The sequence below is a fragment of the Aureobasidium subglaciale genome (genome assembly GCF_000721755.1).
Source record: "Aureobasidium subglaciale EXF-2481 unplaced genomic scaffold scaffold_6, whole genome shotgun sequence".
NCBI classification, from domain to species: Eukaryota; Fungi; Ascomycota; class Dothideomycetes; order Dothideales; family Saccotheciaceae; genus Aureobasidium; species Aureobasidium subglaciale.
The window spans coordinates 794,845-812,243 of NW_013566989.1; the positions used below are offsets into that span (position 1 = coordinate 794,845).

General features: G+C 49.9%; 10 protein-coding genes across 10 annotated transcripts; 7 read left to right on the plus strand and 3 right to left on the minus strand.

The window, feature by feature from the left end:
- The first annotated feature begins 1,335 nt into the window (after positions 1-1,335).
- On the plus strand, positions 1,336-2,673 carry AUEXF2481DRAFT_38466 (uncharacterized protein). Its single transcript, XM_013489975.1, has 3 exons — positions 1,336-1,744; positions 1,851-2,037; positions 2,115-2,673. The coding sequence occupies exons 1-3, from the start codon at positions 1,445-1,447 to the stop codon at positions 2,399-2,401; spliced, it is 774 nt and encodes a 257-aa protein (XP_013345429.1). The 5' UTR covers positions 1,336-1,444; the 3' UTR covers positions 2,402-2,673.
- Position 2,674: 1 nt separating this feature from the next.
- AUEXF2481DRAFT_38469 (uncharacterized protein) lies at positions 2,675-4,005 on the plus strand. The gene has a single exon (XM_013489976.1). It carries the CDS (start codon positions 3,025-3,027, stop codon positions 3,757-3,759), a length of 735 nt encoding a protein of 244 aa, XP_013345430.1. The 5' UTR covers positions 2,675-3,024; the 3' UTR covers positions 3,760-4,005.
- A 59-nt stretch (positions 4,006-4,064) lies between these two features.
- On the plus strand, positions 4,065-5,518 carry AUEXF2481DRAFT_628681 (uncharacterized protein). Its single transcript, XM_013490161.1, has one exon. It carries the CDS (start codon positions 4,371-4,373, stop codon positions 5,346-5,348), a length of 978 nt encoding a protein of 325 aa, XP_013345615.1. The 5' UTR covers positions 4,065-4,370; the 3' UTR covers positions 5,349-5,518.
- Positions 5,519-5,826: 308 nt separating this feature from the next.
- On the plus strand, positions 5,827-6,961 carry AUEXF2481DRAFT_3740 (uncharacterized protein; the record flags this gene model as incomplete). The annotated part of the gene is made up of 2 exons (XM_013489818.1): positions 5,827-6,352; positions 6,414-6,961. The coding sequence occupies 2 exons, from the start codon at positions 5,827-5,829 to the stop codon at positions 6,959-6,961; spliced, it is 1,074 nt and encodes a 357-aa protein (XP_013345272.1).
- A 138-nt stretch (positions 6,962-7,099) lies between these two features.
- AUEXF2481DRAFT_38471 (uncharacterized protein) lies at positions 7,100-8,069 on the minus strand. The gene has a single exon (XM_013489977.1). It carries the CDS (start codon positions 7,712-7,714, stop codon positions 7,262-7,264), a length of 453 nt encoding a protein of 150 aa, XP_013345431.1. The 5' UTR covers positions 7,715-8,069; the 3' UTR covers positions 7,100-7,261.
- A 478-nt stretch (positions 8,070-8,547) lies between these two features.
- Positions 8,548-10,228, minus strand: AUEXF2481DRAFT_46554 (uncharacterized protein; the record flags this gene model as incomplete). The annotated part of the gene is made up of 2 exons (XM_013490005.1): positions 8,548-9,747; positions 9,803-10,228. The coding sequence occupies 2 exons, from the start codon at positions 10,226-10,228 to the stop codon at positions 8,548-8,550; spliced, it is 1,626 nt and encodes a 541-aa protein (XP_013345459.1).
- Positions 10,229-10,504: 276 nt separating this feature from the next.
- AUEXF2481DRAFT_629093 (uncharacterized protein) lies at positions 10,505-12,032 on the plus strand. The gene is made up of 2 exons (XM_013490162.1): positions 10,505-10,997; positions 11,051-12,032. Exons 1-2 carry the CDS (start codon positions 10,781-10,783, stop codon positions 11,773-11,775), a joined length of 942 nt encoding a protein of 313 aa, XP_013345616.1. The 5' UTR covers positions 10,505-10,780; the 3' UTR covers positions 11,776-12,032.
- A 204-nt stretch (positions 12,033-12,236) lies between these two features.
- Positions 12,237-13,316, plus strand: AUEXF2481DRAFT_38475 (uncharacterized protein). The gene has a single exon (XM_013489978.1). It carries the CDS (start codon positions 12,471-12,473, stop codon positions 13,074-13,076), a length of 606 nt encoding a protein of 201 aa, XP_013345432.1. The 5' UTR covers positions 12,237-12,470; the 3' UTR covers positions 13,077-13,316.
- A 256-nt stretch (positions 13,317-13,572) lies between these two features.
- On the plus strand, positions 13,573-14,661 carry AUEXF2481DRAFT_28185 (uncharacterized protein; the record flags this gene model as incomplete). Its single annotated transcript, XM_013489898.1, has 2 exons — positions 13,573-13,849; positions 13,907-14,661. 2 exons carry the CDS (start codon positions 13,573-13,575, stop codon positions 14,659-14,661), a joined length of 1,032 nt encoding a protein of 343 aa, XP_013345352.1.
- An 87-nt stretch (positions 14,662-14,748) lies between these two features.
- AUEXF2481DRAFT_3746 (uncharacterized protein) lies at positions 14,749-17,390 on the minus strand (the record flags this gene model as incomplete). The annotated part of the gene is made up of 2 exons (XM_013489819.1): positions 14,749-14,961; positions 15,015-17,390. The coding sequence occupies 2 exons, from the start codon at positions 17,388-17,390 to the stop codon at positions 14,749-14,751; spliced, it is 2,589 nt and encodes an 862-aa protein (XP_013345273.1).
- Positions 17,391-17,399: the final 9 nt, after the last annotated feature.

The window sequence follows — 17,399 nt, forward strand, 5'->3', positions numbered from 1 at the left end:
AGGACAAGGTTCACTTGCCGCGCTTTGGCAGTCGCTGTTCGGCACTGACCCGGTCTATGGCATCTTCAAGAGCGCAATTACTGACTGCACATGCGCCGTCATCATCGTTCCGGTAGACACTCAGGACACTTCGATATTTGATACAACCCGTCAAGCTTCGTCAAATATCTCTGCGGCGACCTACTAGAAACAGCCCCAAGCCCCACGTCCTCCTCGGGTATCAACATCTGCCACCTCGCACTCTTGTCCAGATGTGAAATTAGTTCCATAGCTGCCGGAACTACCCTGAGCCTTGTGTGCGGCGAAGAACGCAGAAATATGGCGCTCGTAAGGTCCTGCAGAAGTTGGGATAGCTACGAGAAGATCCGCAACAGCGAGTTCAGGGCTCCGTCGTGCATAGCTGCGCTTTGGAAGAAACGAAAAATGAATGGTGTGCCAAACATCGACTGAAACCCTGCTGCCCATGATCCTAGTTTTTTTTGTCAGTCTATGATAACTTCATTGTGTATCACAAGAACCATACCAGCCAGAGGCCCAAGCAGACCAAAGCCTACAGAAGACATAAGTGCCAGGATGATGTCGATAATGAACATTGTGTTGAATTTGCAATCTGTTTCTACTCTGAGTGACCAAGGATCTTGGAGTAGGATACTGATGTTTTATGTCTCACGGTTGATTTACAAAGTATTGACGCGGAACATGCAGGAATTTGAGCACCACTGAGTAAGATACTCGATTGAATTGAAGATCACTCGCGAAATTTCAGACCACCATAACCAGCTGCCACCAGACTGCTTTGACACGAGCTCAATGTTGATGAGATGACGTTCACAATAACAAGTTCGACCCAGTGTTTTGTTTGACTGGCGTCACACCAAACATGATCAAAAAGCATCTTGTATATGCCTCAAATCACAGTCAGAACAGTCGCATATCCGGATATACCAATCAGAATGGTACAGAAGCATTCTCTGAGTATGAGATCATTCATGATGTTCATTTGAGGTAAACCCAGACGTGGTTTTCGTGGGAGAAAGTCTTGATGACCGATTGTTGCTCTGCTCAACGGTTCTGAGATGTCGTTCATTAGGCTGTTCAGTACAAGTCGGAGGAAAAAGCCTATAGGTGCATGCCAGCAGATCCCGAGGATCACCGTCTCATAGCCCGCAGCGTTCGCTCCTTCCTACTAGATTTGCAGACACCGTCGATGTTCTTTTGAGGTGGTTGTTGAGGTCAAGATAAGTTCGAAGAAGCTGCGAAGAAATGGCGTCTCTGTCGAAGGAGGAGCCGAGCCAAGCCTCCGCGAAAAGAGAAACTTCGACACCTAGAGACCGGCGTCGCTGCAGAACCACTCTACTCAGCATCGAAAACACAAACCGCCCAAAGCTGCGTCACACATTGGACCTCAAGAAATCGCTATTTCAAAATTCACAGACTCGGCAAAATGACAAAATTTCGCCCTTGTATAGATCTCCACGCCGGAAGTGTCAAGCAGATCGTCGGCGGCACCTTGACAACCACCACCTCTGAACTCAAGACAAACTTTACAAGCAAACTGCCATCATCCTACTATGCAAAGCTATACAAGGAGAATGCATTGGAGGGTGCGCATGTAATCATGTTGGGACCCGGCAATGATGATGCTTGCAAGGAGGCTTGTGAAGCTTGGCCGGGGCATTTGCAGGTTGGTGGTGGCATCAAGGACGAAAATGCAAAAGAGTGGATTGAGAAGGGTGCTAGTAAGGTGAGTTTACTCGTAGAGACAAGAACCTGTCAGAGAATGCTCCAAGAGCAAGGATCTTGGTGAGTCTGACATGGAAGATGATTATGTGCTAAGTACGATTTATAAGGTCATCATCACATCCTTCCTGTTCCCTTTTGGTAAACTCTCCTTGGACCGCCTGCAATCGGTCCTCAAGGCTTTGGACAATGATACCTCAAAACTCGTGATCGACCTGAGCTGCCGTCGTAAGGGCGACACATGGTTCGTTGCCATGAACAAATGGCAAGATCTCACTGATATGGAATTGACCGCTGGTGAGTCAATGGCTTGTACCTCTCTTCAGGCGGCCCTTCGTATCCCAAATGCAGTCATATGTTGACAAGTGATACAGAATCAATCTCACTACTCCAGCCTTACTGCTCAGAGTTCCTCATCCACGCGGCCGACAACGAAGGTCTTCAACAAGGCATCGATGAAGAGCTCGTCCGCAAGCTCTCCGAATGGTCTTCTATCCCCGTCACTTACGCAGGAGGTGGTCGTAACCTGCAAGATTTAGAATTGGTTGAAAGCTTGAGTGGTGGAAAGGTGGATCTGACCATCGGAAGCGCGCTCGATGTGTTTGGTGGCAATGGTGTCAAGTTCGACGAGTGTTGTGAGTGGAATTCGTCAAGGACGTAAAATCTTCTTTGGGTAGCTGGCTCCAAAACCTGCCGAAGAAGCAGAAAACATGCAAAATATAAGTCTCGCTACGACCCTGTCTCCGTTAATTGGACAGCTTCGTTCTTCGACCCCTTCCTCGCGGACGCCACTCAATACCAAGCAAATATGCGAAGACCAAGCGGTTCTGTGATTCAGCTCATAGCTCTTACTAATGCAAGTTTGCTGCAAGAAGTGCTCCGCTGGCACAAGTGCTCGGACATTCCAAATACCGGTGACATCATCGACGGTGGTGGGACGGACGCCTTTGAGCTTGCCTATCTCAAGGACAACTCTTAGTCTACACGTACCTAATTAGTTGATGCCTCCTAAGATACGCAAGAGATTACAATATCTTTGAGTATCACAACGAGGTCGCCGACTTCACCAACAATAGTCACCTTGCCCTGTCGTCTATTGTGAATCGTCAACATTTGGAGCCGGAGTTCGGACTACGAGATCAAGCAGGTCACACTCATCAAAACTCCTAACATCTCCACACTTCCAACAACCATACTCATTCCTCTTCCACACACTCGAGCTGCTATCTGTGCTCTCACTGGATCTATTTAACACAGTAACCACATACAACTCAACCACCCACCATGGTCTCCAAAATACCCAACGACATCTTTCAGTTCAGCACCGCTAGCGCTCTGATGGCCGGTCTCGCCCACAACGGCCCTTCCTGCGGTCAGCTTCCCGGCTATGGTTCCCATGGCATTGGTACATTCGGCAGCATGAACGGCGAACTCCTTTTCCTAGATGGCAAGCCCTGGCAAATGCTCCCATCCGGAAAAGTTCAGCCCGCAGACCCAGAAACCTCTTTGCCTTTTGTCCAAGTCACAAAGTTCTCACCCGAGTACGAAGTTGATGCGCCAGAGTTGAAGAAAAGGGGATTGTTGGAGATGTTTGAGAAAGCTGGGCCGCATGCTGGTGGAAAGAATTCGTTTGTACCCTTTGTGGTTAAGGGAACCTTCAAGTCACTGTATTTGAGAATAGCTGGACCGCAACAGCATCCAGACCAAGATCTTGCGGAAGTCGCTGCTAATGCGAGGAAATGGAGACTGGAGAATGTCAAGGGTACAATGTTCGGCATCGTGAGTCCCGAGTGGATGCAGGGTGTCAGCATTGGTGGTGTACATTGTCATTTTATGACGGAGCCTGAGCAAGGAAAAGATGCTGAGGGAGGTCATGTTCTTGACTTTGAGACTGGAGATGAAGCCGAGTTGCAATGGGCTGTGACTGGGAGATATCATCTTGGCTTCCCTAGGGACGATGAGTGGGAGAAGCTGGATCTCACGGCAGATATTGCAGGTCTCAACAAAGCTGAGGGATGAATTCAATGACGAGCACCTGAAATAGAGAACGCTGGGAAGGTGTATATTTGCTTCTCGAGGTCATCTTCATGGCACAGGAATTTCTATCGGGAGCAATATGGTCTCATGTCACACATCTGCTTTCACAAAATTCACTTCAAGAGCGGGTCTCTGATGACATCGCTCTATTCGTAATGACTTGCCTTGCGATGACTCCAAGTATTACAGAGTTCAGTAACCGGAGATGCCTCAAGTTGTGGGACACGTCATGTTTGCACTGTTTGTCTTGTACACGACCTCATGCTTCGCGTCCTGCTTCCTCGAAACGCGTCGGATCCTAGCAACAGCTTTCCAAGGACCATGGATCTTGGAAGTTCACAATATGCTGAAGCATTAATTAAACACAGCGTAATGGTCCACTGATCTGCCCGGTATGAGACTGCACAGCATCGCAGTCGGATGAAGGCACCAGAATCCGCTTGGCTCGGCTATGAACTCTTCCGGTAGGCGGGGACTCCTGTCGACAACATGCAAGCAGTAATACGTCAATCTTTTTGAGGTACAAGAGCCTGCCACAGGCACTCTCCAAGCCGGAAAGACAAATCGATCATCCCTCAAGGACTCTGTTTATAATGAGCCAAGCACAAACACAAACGCAAGATGCCACGGCCGAGCCGAAGAAGCTGCATCTGATCGGTGTCGGCGTCGGTCACAGCATCGCACCAGTCATGCATAACTACATTTGCCAAAAGTTGAATCAACCATGGATCTTCGAGGCAACGGAAGCACCGACAATCGAGTCAGCACTAGAACTTTTGAAGACGGCAGCTGGTGCTGTCATCACCATGCCTTACAAAAAGTCCATCATGCCATATCTAGATGGGCTTGATCCTCTCGCTGTCAAACTTGGTGCCTGCAACAACGTTTACGTCACAAAGGATGGCAAGCTTCAAGGCACAAACACGGACTGGAGAGGGGTTAAAGGCTGCCTCCTGGCAAGCAGCGACAAAGGCGTCGGCAAACCATCTATGATAGTTGGCGCCGGAGGTGCGAGTCGTGCTGCCGTCTACGCGTTGGCAGTCGAGCTCAAAAGTCCCGTCATCTATGTGGCCAACCGCGATGTCCAGGAGGTCAAGGATCTGATCGCCGACACCCAGGCACTGCTCTCTACTCCTAGATCGGATGAACCGGTGTGCAAGATCATCCACATTCAGAGTCTTGAACAAGCTAGCTCTCTTCCCTCGCCCTTCTACATTGTCGGCACTGTGCCAGACAGCGCACCAAGCACCGAACCGGAGAAGATGGCAGTCAAGATTTTTAATCACTACCTAGCGTCTGCCCCCGAACCTGGAGTCTTCCTTGACATGTGCTTTAAGCCAAGAGTCACCAGGAAGATCAAGTTGGCCAAAGTCCACGGTTGGCCTACGGTTGAGGGCACAGAAATTATCGGCCATCAGATCTATGAGCAGTACAGAGTATGGATCGACTCAGAGTCTGATGCCGCTGTCATCAGTCCTAAATTGGCTCAGGAAGCATGGAGCACATTGAGAAAAGCTGCAGAGGATAGTAAGGGTATCAACTACGAGGTGGAAGAGTTCCAGATAGAATAATCTACGCAACCCGAATTGGCAAGTCATCTGTCAGATCTCACTCAGCTGCTCCATGTGGTGGACATAGCCCTCCGTGTTGAAACAAGCTGGTACCATGCTGAATGTGGTTTGCTCGGAGTGTATATGGTCTCCTTACATCTTGCGCTCGCGCGCTCTATGCAAAGCCAACGTGTTGCCTAGAATCAATACAGCTTGAGAAAATGCAAAGGTGACTGGCCTGACCGAACGCGTAACAGTGCCGACGATCTCCAAGCATGCATGAAGCGCTCAGCCTGTAGTCACCGTGTCCGGCAGAGTGTTTTGCCGAAGTCTCTCACACCCAGCAGTGTTCTTCCGCTGCATGAGTAGTATGCGACGATGCGTAACGGCCAATCGAAGTGCTCCTGTGTTTGTATTACCAACTACACGATTAGATATAAAGTATCGGGGATCACCCCAATCGCGGAGACGTACCATCGGCCTCAGTCAAGACATCGAAATGGACTCTTTTATCTACACCAGCAGGCCTGGCAGGGTCGTATTTGGCCAAGGCAAAGTAAAGACACTGCCAGACGAGGTTGATTCGCTCGGTGTCTCACGATGCCTTGTTCTTTGCACTCGCCAGCAAGTTTTCGATGCGAAGAAACTGACAGATCTGTTGGGCGACAGAGCTATCGGTATCTTCGACAATGCAACTATGCATACACCGGTCCATATCACAGAAGAAGCACTGGAGATGGCAAAGACTCAAAAGGCAGATTCGGTTGTCAGTATTGGTGGAGGCAGTACCATCGGTCTAGGCAAAGCGATCTCGATCAGGACAGGCCTCCCTCACATCTGTATTCCTACCACGTATGCAGGAAGCGAGATGACACCAATTCTTGGAGAGACCGTAGATGGCCAGAAGACTACAAGATCCCATCCGGACATTCAGCCAGCTGTTGTCATCTTCGACGTGGACTTGACGATGTCCCTACCTGTTGGTCTGAGTATGACGAGCAGCATCAACGCAATTGCACATGCCGGTAAGATACAAAGTTCTCAATGACCGAGTTTGATTCAATATTGACACTCTCGTGAACATAGTGGAAGCATTGTACGCAGTCGACACGAATCCGGTCATCCAAATGCTGGCCGCAGATGGCATACGCAGCCTGGCAGAGGCTCTGCCAACCATCAGACAAGACCCCAGCTCAGTCTCAGCCCGAACGAAGGCACAATATGGTGCATGGCTATGTGCGATCTGTCTCGGCAGCACGAAAATGGCTCTCCACCACAAGATCTGTCATGTCCTGGGTGGTTCCTTCAATCTGCCTCACGCTGAGACACATACCATCGTCTTGCCGCATGCACTTGCATACAATGCATCCTCATGTCCTCAAGCGATGGAGATCTTGGCGCGAGCCCTGCCAAACAGTGATGGTGACGCTATCAAGGGATTGAACTCGTTGCTGGACAAACTGGACATGCCACGCGATCTGGCACGGTACGGTATGCAGGAGAAGGACATTGAGATCGGAGTCCAGCATGCTCTGTCCAACGCTTACTCCAACCCTCGAGAGATTGAGGAGAAGCCTCTTCGGGAGATGATTCGCCGTTGCTGGGCAGGTGAGCGGGCGGTACAGGACCTGTAAAGATAGAGTATAATCGTCATGGTAGCATTTATTACAAGATGCATCTACACAGGTGGGAGCAAATCATTTCACCGAGTTAGTGTGCATCTCTGCGATCACGATAGAGGTTTCTTCAGCACTAGTCCTGTAGCATTCTCAATTGAAAGTTTGGGCAGTGTAACATCCATGTGATCTGGGTAAATGGGATTTTATATCAGACAGAGCCTTTGCAAAAAAACTACAGATGATAGCCTTATGCACTGTCTTGCAGTTGATCTCGACTTCTTCGAATGATCTCGAATTTGTAGATACACGAAGTGCTCAATCTTTCTTCACAGCCAATTTTCTCGCCACAAAATCGATGGCTGCAGTATAGCCATATGTACCAAGTCCACAAATGACAGCCACAGCTTTGTCGCTCAAAAAGCTCTTGTGCCTAAACTCCTCCCGAGAATGCACATTACTAATATGGACTTCGACAAAAGGAATAGCTACACCTCCGAGTGCGTCGCGAATGCCAACTGATGTATGTGTCAAAGCTCCCGGGTTGATGATGATATAGTCGCAGTCGCCTCTGGCTTCGTGGATGCGGTCGATGATATGACCTTCGTGGTTTGATTGGAAGGTGGCGATCTTGAGATCTAGATCTGAGCCTTGTTGTTGCGCTGAATTCTCGACATCTTTCAGCGTCTCGGATCCGTAGATGTGTGGTTCCCGGGTTCCAAGGAGGTTGAGGTTTGGTCCGTTGATCATAAGGATGGATTTGCTTGACATTTTGGCAGGAAGATGATAGTGATAGATTTGATCTTGCCGCCTTGTTATACCACCAGTATGGCGATTGTTATCAATTTACTGTATTTGACGATTCTTTCAAGCATCGGATCATATGTTGGTGGTCTACCCCTGATTTGTAGTCACCGGCTAAGACCTTTACCGAAATGTTTGCAAGCTGCTGCTGCACAACTTCGCAGTCTGTGAGCGGAAAGTGCATGTGAGGTCGTACCGTACGTCCTCAACAGAAATAATGAGTGTTAGGGCAGGTACACATGGGTCCAACCGGGAGAGAGCTGATGCTTTGCACAATTTGACTTCGCTGCGAACGATGCATTGATCCCGGAAAGAGCTCGGCAACTTCAAATTACACCCTCGGTTGCACGAAACGTTACACATGTCGTGGGTCGTGACTTTCGCTCCAAGAAAGGTCTGGTAACTTGCCACGTGTCGTTGTAACCTAGCGTGATTAGCCCGCAGAAAATTGTTCGGTGTGCTCCTGTCTATCCGGATCATGTACGAGAGAGTGCGCGGCTACTCTTCGCCCAGAGGCTACTTGATTGCACAATAGACAAGTGAGTCTTCATGGTAACTTTGCAAGACTGTAAGGTCCATGTGTCTCAGCTCTGTAGAGCAGTATGATCTAAAAGAACATCGTGAAGCGGGAAGTATTGAAGAAAGCCATTAGATGGCAATTTGAGATCTACGAGCTATGCACAAGTATCAAGACGGTTCGGGAACTGTGCAAGGTGAAACCCCCCGAACAGCTGTGAGCAGTATAAGAAAGGTCGGCAGATGGCACCAAATGTTAATGATCCGACGACGACTAGACACAATCAAGCAGTCTCGACGCGCTCAGAATATCTGAAGCCCTCCTTCTCAGCACCAAATTTCTCGCCCACTGTCTCGCGGCGGAACTCTTCATCGTGAAGTCTGACCTCTTCAATGACCACACGGTTAGCCCTGCTAACAGGCTTGATTTCAAAGAGGCGGTCCATCGACTCGAGGGGCACCGATTTGGTTTCAGGTATAAGGAAATAGACAAACACAATGCTGGCAAGCATCATGCTGGCGAAGAAGAAATATACTCCACATCCGCTGGGCCCCATCGATAAGAACATCTGAGGTGTGAAGCGCGACACGATGAAGTTCCAGAACCAGTTGTTTGCTGCGGCAGATGCCTGTCCAAGAGAGCGAGTGGAGGAGTCAAACATCTCTGAATTGATGACCCAGGGGGTACCGTTCCAAGATGGACTGTAGAACGCGGTCCACACATAGAAGAAGAAGACAGCGGCGATGCCACCGGAGCCAAGTGTTTCGCCGTTTCGCTTGCCATGTGTTCCAAGGAGGTAGCCACCGATGATCCACATGCACACCGAGCCACCACCAGCACCAATCATCAGAAGCTTGCGGCGACCAAGCTTGTCGACGAGGAACAGTAGCCAGACGAACGTGAGAACTGTCTTGACTACACCGAAAAGTCCGGTAGTGAAGAATGAGGTACTTGTGCCAGTGATACCAATCGACTTGAAGACGGTAGGCGAGTAGTAGTTGATTGCGTTGATACCACTGCCGTTCTGCCACAGGAAGAGCATACCACCTAGGAAGAATCTCCACTGGACAGTGCGACTCTTACTAACAGCTTGGAATGGTTTCCAGAAACCGACACCGATGGTGGATACTTGCTGTTCATGAGCGGCGTCGATAGAGGCAACTTCTTCGACGATGTAGACATCATTGCTGTCAAGCTGACGGATGTAGCAGAGGTTCTTGAGGCCTTCTTCTCTACGGCCCTTTGAGTACAACCAGCGGGGTGATTCCTTGAGCCACAGGGCTCCAATCATCAGAAGTCCGCCAGGAATGAGTTGCACAGCAAAAGGAATCTGCCACTGGCGACGGCTAGGACCCATAGTCTGAGTGAGAGCATAGTTGATCCAGAAGCCGACTAGACCACCGAGCTGCCAACCCAATTCGTAGATACCAACCAAGCGTCCACGAATAGCTGGTGGGGAGATCTCAGAAATATAGATGGGTACCTGGGTGCTGTTAGTGTTTGTTTGTTGCTGGCTAGGATTTGATCTTTGGACTTACGATCATGGAGGCTCCACCAACACCGACACCAGCCAGTACTCGTCCAGCAAGAATAGGAGACAGGTTTCCGTCTTTGGCGACCAACATGATACCAGCACCAACCATGAAGACGGTGACAAAGGCCCACAGACTACGCTTGCGTCCGAGGAAGTATGCAGATGCATATGCGGCTAGCGAACCGAAGAATGCGCCGGCTTGATAGACAGAGACGATGTTGGCCTTGATGAGGGCGAGATGATTCTTGTCCATGTGCTTGAATCCGAACTCTGATACGAAACTGGGCAGTGCTAGGGTAGTCCCAATGAACGCAGAATCATAACCGATCATGCATGATGCAAAGGAAGCCACGGCAGCACAGGCATACACTCTCCAGTTGTAAACAGCCGAGGGAGTTGGACGATCCTCGACGAGGGTGAGTAAACCCATGTTTGTAGATTTGGTTGGTCTTGACGGTGCGTGAGAAGACAACGGCAGAAAAGAGACGATGTGAGAATGCTGTACCCCAGAAAAGGATTGATGAGGATCTGGGGGAGGGACGATCGTGCTTTTATGTGACCATTTCCTCGCTCAGCCCCATGGGGTATTTGACTTTGATCGAGCGGGGAAGAACAGCGTGCGCTGAGATCTAGAATCCATGGCGCATCATAAACGAAGGTGCCCAGAGGCGACCGGGTCTGCGATTTACTGCCACCGAATTGGCAAAAGCCACGCCGACAAGCCGGCAGAGTTCTTACCCAGATATGCCAAAGTTCATCTCATCGACAGAATTACATGATACCTTAACCATAAGGCTGGTGGGCTAATAGTTGGTACAGAATGTCTGAATGCAAACGCTCGGATGTGGGGTTTAGGGCGGATGAATTCTTGGACGGAGGGGAGGTATGAGGTAGCAAGACAGTCGAGCACTGATGACTTGGGCTTCGGTCTCCTGCGACACTATAATTTCCAAATCCATACTCCTCAACTACAGCAGTCACGATGGTAATGAATGACCAAACAGTAGTGTGTGAAACACCAGACTTCTCACATGTCGAAAAGTTTGGTCTTCTGTTTGGATATCCAATCGCGCACTCATATTCGCCATTGATGCACCAGACTGTCTATGACAACATCGGCTACAAGTGGCAGCAGTTTCTACTCGAGTCAACGGACATGTCGCATTTCCTTGAGCTCATGAGCCATCCAAAGTTCTATGGTAAGTCAGAAATAAGAGTTGGAATTTGGGTCAACCAACTTACCTCAAACCAGGCGCTTCGGTGACTATGCCTCACAAGGTCACGATACTATCGCACCTCGACGAATTGACCGACGAAGGAAGAGCAGTAGGAGCTTGCAACACTGTTTTTCTAAAACATGTTGACAACAGGCGGATCTACGTGGGGACAAATACCGACATCATCGGAATCAGGGATGCCTTCTGGCAGAACATGCCGGATCGAGACGCCTTCCAAGGGAAACCAGCTTTGGTTGTCGGTGGTGGAGGTGCTGCTCGTAGTGCTATCTACACCTTGAAAATCTTCATGAAGGCAACCACTGTCTACTTGGTCAACCGCGATAAAGCCGAAGTCGACGCTGTTATCTCTTGGTGCGGCGACCACGGTTACGGAGAGGGTTTGGTCCACGTTGCGACCGTTGACCAAGCACATGCAGCCCAGAGTGTCGGTGCAGTCGTGGCGTGTGTGCCCAATTTCACTCCAGCGAGTGCAGCAGAGATCGAAGCTCGTAACATTCTGGTGACCTTCCTCGACAAGTCCAAGGGAGCAATCCTTGAGATGTGTTACCATCCTAAGCCTTGGACTCAGATTTCTGAGCTGGCTGAGAAAGCTGGCTGGAAAGTGATCTTGGGTACTGAAGCCATGATCTACCAGGGTTGCGCACAGGATAGCTGTTGGACCGGTAAAACTATTGCTGGACTGCCCGTGACAGAGGTAAAAGCAGCCATTGCAGAGAAACTGAAGGCACCAGACTCATGATGCTATCTCAATGTCCTGGAAGCCAAGGGGATAGAGATCGTACTACATGAATATCAGACATTTCCCGGTGGCCTCCAGCCGACCAGATTGCATCGTCCACTGATCCTGATCACAGTGAAAGTCGACCGCAGCAGGCGCAGCTGTCAAAATATCACTGCCGAGGATTGCGTGACCGCCAAGGTAGCGTAGACCTGAACACTCAGCTGTCTTGCGCTCACGGTTCGAGCCAAAGCTTTTTCCTAGGGCACGGCCAGATGTTCCACGTCTCGGAAGATATCTTAGCCGGGTCTCATTGCGTTTGAGTCTGGCTGGACGTTCGGATAAGTCATCGACCATGGTCTTGGTGATGAAGACCAGCCGAATCCATAACAAAGCCGAGCGAGTAGCGGGCAATTCAGCGTTCCTTATCCTTATACTTATAGGCGAAGTGACCAGGCTCATAGGTTCCGGTTGAAGAGTCGCTCTTGTCATCAAAACGAAAGCCATTGTCTACGACCTGCTCTACTCATCAATCATGGTTGACTTGCACACATTGCCAGAGGGTTCGCGGCCCGATACTGCCTTCCGTAACAACGGACCGGACAATTTGGTTTTCGAGAGGTATAAGCTACGAGAATTGGCAGAGGGGTGGCCCTGTTACAGGTAAGCTCACCTTCAACCCCGCGCTAGACATCACCAAAGAGAGCAATCCACTGATGAGCTGCCTCCTCCGTAGAGACTCTTGCGAGTGGGAGAATCTCAAGTCCATTTTTCATCCCGATGCGTACATTTACACATCCTGGACTGGCCGTACGCACTTCCAGGACTTCATCAAAGCATCCCAGGCCGGAATGGACAAGGGCGTCTTTATCATGCACAGAATCCACGGATCAACGACGGATATCAACCCTGAGGCAACCCGAGCTGTCACGAAGATGAAGGCTACTATCACCCAGCGCTTCGAGTTCGAGGATGGCATAGAAGCCGATGCTGAATCTGACTGCCGCTTTGTATTTTTCTGGTCAAAAGATGAGCAGACGGGCAACTGGAGGGCGAACTACGTTAGACATTTCTACGAGAAGGACAAGTTAATCCCGGTGGATCCTAACAGGATACCCAAGATCGATGTCGAGGCAGCGAAGAAGTATCCAATTGGATACCGTTACCTTGCGTACTGTCAAGAAAGGACGATGGGTGTCAAGGTTATCTTGGACTTACCCGGACATCGTCGTGAGGCCGGTTCAACCGCCAACGGCGAGAAGCACGATATGCTCTATAAGCAGATCAAGGAATGGATGGACGGTCAGGAGGTTGACATCTAGATAGCCGTATCAAGTGAACGTGTGACTGGTACTGAATCAGAGAACACATCATCAAGCAAGTCCTCGTGCGATGCCCTGCGGAAAATGACGTCGCGGAAATCGCCAGCGCAAAATGCCAAGCTTCTTCGCGCGCGAGTCTGTCACGCGTTCGACTGTACGACACAAGACGTGTTGAACGCGATGTCGATGGACATCGAGCGACGTAGCAACGGCGCCCATCGTGCTGGGATGTCTGGAGGGACGAGACGGCCGGCATGTCGAAAGGGCGGCGGCATGTTTTTTCAGGAGACGGAGGCGCTGCTTGGCATTGCCCGCCCGGAAGTGTCTTTACCCGCACCGCGACCTCAGTCCTACTGCTGGGCAACTAGACGCCACTGTAATTTTATACAAGGTATCATACAAGACGCAGTGATGCGATTCAGATTTAACTTGACAATTCGAACTCGAGATCCCTCTCTTTTGCTTCGTTGCTAGTCCGCAACAGCCATAGTCAACCATGAAGTACATTCCAGCGATAGCGTCCATGAGCCTTGGACGAGCTTGGGTCCATAACTTCGAAGACAAGATCATAGCTGCATCTATGTCTGGTTTCGAAGGTATCGAAATCTTCTACGAAGATCTTGAGTATCTCACGATGACCACGCCCGTCTCTCCAGATGAGAAGTCTACGCCAACCTCACAACAACTGTTGGCTGCCGCCAGAGAGGCCAAAAGAATCTGCGATGAGAATCACCTGACCGTTATTGGTCTACAACCCTTTCTCTTCTACGAAGGTTGGTCAAACTCGGAAAGTCTCAATTTCCTCCGCCTTGTATAACGTGTTAATTTAGGGCTGAGAGACCGACAACAACACGATCGACTGATAGAGAAACTGCACGTCTGGTTCGATATCGTCGATATACTCGGCACGGACATTATCCAAATACCAAGCAACTTCTTGCCCAAAGATCAGCTCACGGGAGACATGAATGTGATCGTAGCCGATATGGTTGAAGTTGCCAACCTAGGCGCGAGCCGCGAACGACCCATCCGGTTTGCATACGAAAACTTATGCTGGGGCACTTTTGTCGACACTTGGGACGCTGCGTGGGAGATTGTGCAGCGTGTTGATCTCCCAAACTTTGGCATGTGCCTCGATACATTCAACATCGCTGGTCGCATTTGGGCTGATCCCGCTTCGCCCACGGGCATGGTTGAAGACGCCGAGGCTGCTCTCGCGGCGTCGTTAGCCAGACTTGTGAAGACAGTCGATGTCAACAAAGTATTCTATATTCAAGTTGTATCGGCGGAGCGTGTCGACCCTCCACTAGATGAGAAACATCCTTACCATGCGGATGGTCAACCAAGCCGAATGTCGTGGTCACGCAACGCTCGATGCTTCATTTACGAGACTGACAGAGGCGATTACTTGCCTGTGGAAAGGGTGGCTAGGGCTATCATTGAGGGTCTGGGTTATGAGGGTTATGTGTCCATGGAGCTCTTTTCGAGGACACTGTCTGATCCTGCACCAGAAGTGCCTGGAAGTCATGCCCGTCGTGGCATAGAAGCCTGGAAGAAGTTCCAAAAGGCACTGAGTTTGAAGTAATAATACGAAGCTTGCAAATTTGAATATCGCGTGTCAAAAATTATGTTAAGAAGAACAACAGCACAACCGTGGTGAGAGATTGACCTGTCAGTCAGTCTCTTCCGTCACATGGATCGCTGCATATCCGTCCATGATACTATCTTGCATCCTTCTCTGTGGCGCAGGATAGCCAGTGAAAAGCTCAAATTGAGCACAGCCCTGCTCAATCAGGATTTCGAGAGGCTCGACGCAGATCCAGCCTTTATGAACATTCTCATGTGCTTGCTGCAGCAGTGGTGTCCAAGCGGATCTGTACGAAAGCTTACGTTGGAGGTCAGTTGTGCTCGAACATCTTCGGGACGTCGCAGACTTACCTCAATAATAACGCCTCCTGTCCTACTCTTAAACCATTGTTGGGGTATTTGGAATTCTGGAGGCGTTGCATCCCCGATGCGATGCGCGGGTATGGTACACACTACCATCGTTGGTTGATCAATGTCAGGCCAAGGTGCATCCAGCGTCTCAACAACCATAATACGACACTGCGCTGTTCCAGATGGCGTAGAAGAGCTCTGGTGGGTTAGCCACTCAGGCTGAGGGTCAGCACATAAAGTTGTGAAATGTTTTTTGACTTCGTGCGCTTTGCTGAGAGTTCGGTTCCAGATTACAATGTTCCTTACGCCCATTTTCAGCAAGGCATATATCGAGGCGCGTGCCATACCGCCAGCACCGATCACAAGAGCTGAAGAGCTGGGTTTGATGGCATTGGCAGGCGAGAGATAGCGAGATATGCAGACATATATGGCAATCCAGTCTGTGTTCTCTCCGTGCAAGCCAGAAATTGGTCCAGCCCGATTTCTACATGATCTTGACAGTAAGGATTGATTAGAAGAGTTACTGATCGGTGTGGCCCTTGATGGTAGGACTGTATTGACAGCCTGTATAGCTGTGGCCGCCCCACTCATCGAATCAAGAAGCGATATCACTCTGGACTTGAACGGTAGACTGACACTGGCACCGCCAAATGTATCGTCCATAAGAGCTGTCAAGTCTTGCAGGTCGGGAGATTGTTTGATTGTGTAGATATGCTCCATAGCCAGAGCATCAAAGGCGGCGTTGTGCATCATTGGTGACAAACTATAATCGACACTTGCACCGAAAATGTGAAAGTGCAATGGCTGATAAATGAAGCTCGCGAACTTTGCTTTCATGAGTTGGGGTAGGGTAAGCAATGACGTGCTCGGGTCCGGAATTTGTACATTCGGTTGTCGTACAGAAGTCAGACATGAGTTGAGTACCATGGCTGATCTTGCCACGATGCCGGTGTTATAGGCTATCAGGGGAACTTTGGATCGTGACGTTATTGCAGCCTGAAACGCAACACAATCTCTGTCCTCTGAAGCTGATTTGGCCTCACGTACAAACCGGACTACGTGACAGCCCAAGGCCACTGCGCGATCGAACTCTTTATGCAAAGCCGGATCTCTCCACGTTAGACCTCCCTTAGCATATAATCGATGACCGATGACTTGAGTTTGACCGACTGAGCTTGTAAAGTCATGAACCTGACGATCTGTACAGCCGAGATTGACAGTGATGAAATCTGGGAGTAGACGAAGCCCATGATGCAAAAGATCAGTGTATCCGTCCTTATCTGCCAAGATCTTCTGGTCGCCGCACTCGGTATGATAAATGATAGGGGCTTTGGATCGCCTTCGAATCATCTGGAGAGAGCGGCTGATACGGTCCCAATCGTATGGCACATCTCGCGACGAACGGCTGCGGACTATCAGCTCGATTGCATCGGTGCCAAAGTCTAGATCGTTGAGAGTTGACTCATGTGCGGCGACGTCTTCTAACTGCAGCACAGTCGAGTATTCACGGTCCGAGGGTGATGCTGGGTAAAGTTGCAAATCAGCAGACCCTGGTGTCCCAGCAAAAAAGCTTAGAAATTGCAGAAAGTCTTGTTTCACATTTCGGAGAAGTGAGGGCGAGTTTGGAGTATGTTTCCGTCTCAATCTTTGCGATATTTCGGCAGAAAGGCAGAAATCTGCCTCGCTTTCGGGAAGATTGAAGAACTCGAGGTTGGAAATTTGGCGGCAGAGTCGCTGACTCTGTTTCAGTATATGCAACACCTCGTGCGAGTTTTCCAGACCAAGGTACCGTTGGATTGTGGTCAGGTCACGATTTATCATGATCACAGGATGTGACAATGCAAACTTGCGAATGAGCGGCTGACAACGCGGCTCAAGTGCTTCCGGGCCGCAGACGATTATACAGCGTGTGCCATGCTGATTCAGAATCTCCTTTAGAGCTGCGGACGAGATGTTGCGATAGGCGTCCAGACCTTTTTCCTTGACATAGGCGGACCTGCGGAGGCCTTGATGTTCAACAAGCCATGCCTCTGTGTCAATCAGACGAAAACGCAAGGCTTTGGCAGCAATCACGGCGAAAGATGATAGGCCGCTGCCTTTAGTGCCAATCAAAACCAGAGAAGCGTCTTGTCCAAACACGAGTTTTGCCCTTGGTATCTGGAGCTCATGCACTCTTCGAACGTGGGGAATCCGCTCATCGACGCTGTGGCGAGCACTGGAAGCTCTTCGCACACCGTCACCAAGCTCGCTGTGAGTTGAGGCTCTGACACTATTCGAGGGTGAGTAGCATATTGTATCGAAGCGGCGTTTTTTGTATCCAGGACTTGTGGGGGCAGACAAAGTCAGTCTGCCAGTCGTGTCAAGCCGGGTGCTCATGTCGCGAAT